Below are 1,594 nucleotides of genomic sequence, written 5' to 3'. Positions count from 1 at the left end.
CGGTGGCCGGCGCTAGGGGAAGCCACGCGGTGAGTAGTGGTGGGGCTCCCCTAACCACGAGTCCGGCGACGGGGGGAAGTCTGGGTACCCGCCGGCCGCCGGAGACGATGAGCTACTCATGTCCGATGTTCCACCAGCGCCTCCAATGCCAGCACCGCTCATCGCTTGACCTGAAGATTCATAATAATAATAAATTTTAAAAGGAGCTGAATGAACTGTACTTAAAAAGGGTGTTTGTCCAGGACAAGACACATAAAAGACTGTGAGCTAGAAGAAGTAGTTAGACGAAATAATCTTCTTGTTTTTGTCGAGGTCGTGACAGAATTAAGAATTACTCAGACACGCAAGTAATTAAAAACGGTACCAATATTGGTGTAGACGAGATGATCCGGGGGGTAGTGGTAATGTGCGTGGGGCGGCGAATGCGCGCGAAGGTAGGGCGGCGTACCGCCAGCTCCGAACCGCGCGACTGTGCCTGCAGCGCCGCCGCCAGCCGGCGAGCCCTCCTCGCCACCCAGCGCGACAGTGCTGTAGCTATCGTTGCTTAGATCTGCAACCATATTATACTATAGTGTAAATCAAACCTTCATAGTAAAATTTAGATAATATTTCAGGTTATTTCAAGAATTTTCTACACCTGTCAAATCGCTGGCACAGTAAATTTTGCCATGTTTTTGTTTTTTCTCGCATCAATATTTGGGTTTGTTAACTGCTTAGCGCGACTTTGTATACATTGTATAATATTTCTCACACGAACTATTGAAGTTTTCGTTACTTAATCCTATCTATAGCAAAACTTGTTTCGTACAATTTAAGTTAAAGAGGATTAAATATGTTGCGGCGATTTAGTGTTTAGTGATCACTTATTATAAGCGGATTACCGTAAGCTGCAATATTGCACGAAACATGATTTTTCAAAGTAAGTTAAATACACATATTATATTACACAATACTAAGTTAATATATTTTAAGCGCCTTGACAATATTGTTTCTGAACACTGAGATATTTTTTGCTACAACATTTTTCACAGGGACTTTTGCTAACTACAATAGGTATTGTAATTGTATTGTATTGATTCGGTAATGACAAAGGAACATCATATGGATGTATGTAAGAATAGGGGAAAACCCGATAGACATTTACTTATTTGAAAAATATCACAAATGAATCGAGGATTGGGCTCTAAGTATTAGAGAAGCTCAACGCCTACGAAAAAAAAATATCATAAATACATACCGTGATGGCTGAAGGAATCCAGATCGATTTTAAGCTCGTCCTTATCAAGCAGGCGATCATGTCTTGGCGAGCCGCCGCCAGAACTCTTCATGGAGCGGAAGTATTGTGACCACCGCGTTCGCCCCGCGTCCTTTTTCAATCGTTTTTCCTTCGCTCGTCTGAGTATCGTCAAATTGTATTAGAAAGATACAATTTTCAATCAATTAAATGATAGGCAAAAGATGAAAATCGCTACTTCAATTCAACGAAAACCTAATAGTCATTCAGTCGATCGTTCCTTTTTACAATGTTCTATTAAGTATATGTTCTATAAAATTAAGTATATAAAACAGAAATCCCCAATCTGTCTAATGTTTT

At 40.8% G+C, this 1,594-nt stretch overlaps 1 protein-coding gene across 1 annotated transcript; it reads right to left on the bottom strand.

Moving 5' to 3' along the window:
• Positions 1–12: 12 nt before the first annotated feature.
• LOC106113169 (LIM/homeobox protein Lhx3-like) lies at positions 13–1,395 on the bottom strand (the record flags this gene model as incomplete). The annotated part of the gene is made up of 3 exons (XM_013305902.1): positions 13–170; positions 365–550; positions 1,238–1,395. Coding segments are annotated over 3 exons (502 nt in total), but the record flags the coding sequence as incomplete, so codon positions are not given.
• Positions 1,396–1,594: the final 199 nt, after the last annotated feature.

Source organism: Papilio xuthus, unplaced genomic scaffold (assembly GCF_000836235.2).
Source record: "Papilio xuthus unplaced genomic scaffold, Pxut_1.1 DF828506.1, whole genome shotgun sequence".
Taxonomy (NCBI): domain Eukaryota; kingdom Metazoa; phylum Arthropoda; class Insecta; order Lepidoptera; family Papilionidae; genus Papilio; species Papilio xuthus.
Note: the sequence above shows the minus strand (reverse complement) of the source record. Positions and strands in the feature narration are given on the sequence as shown.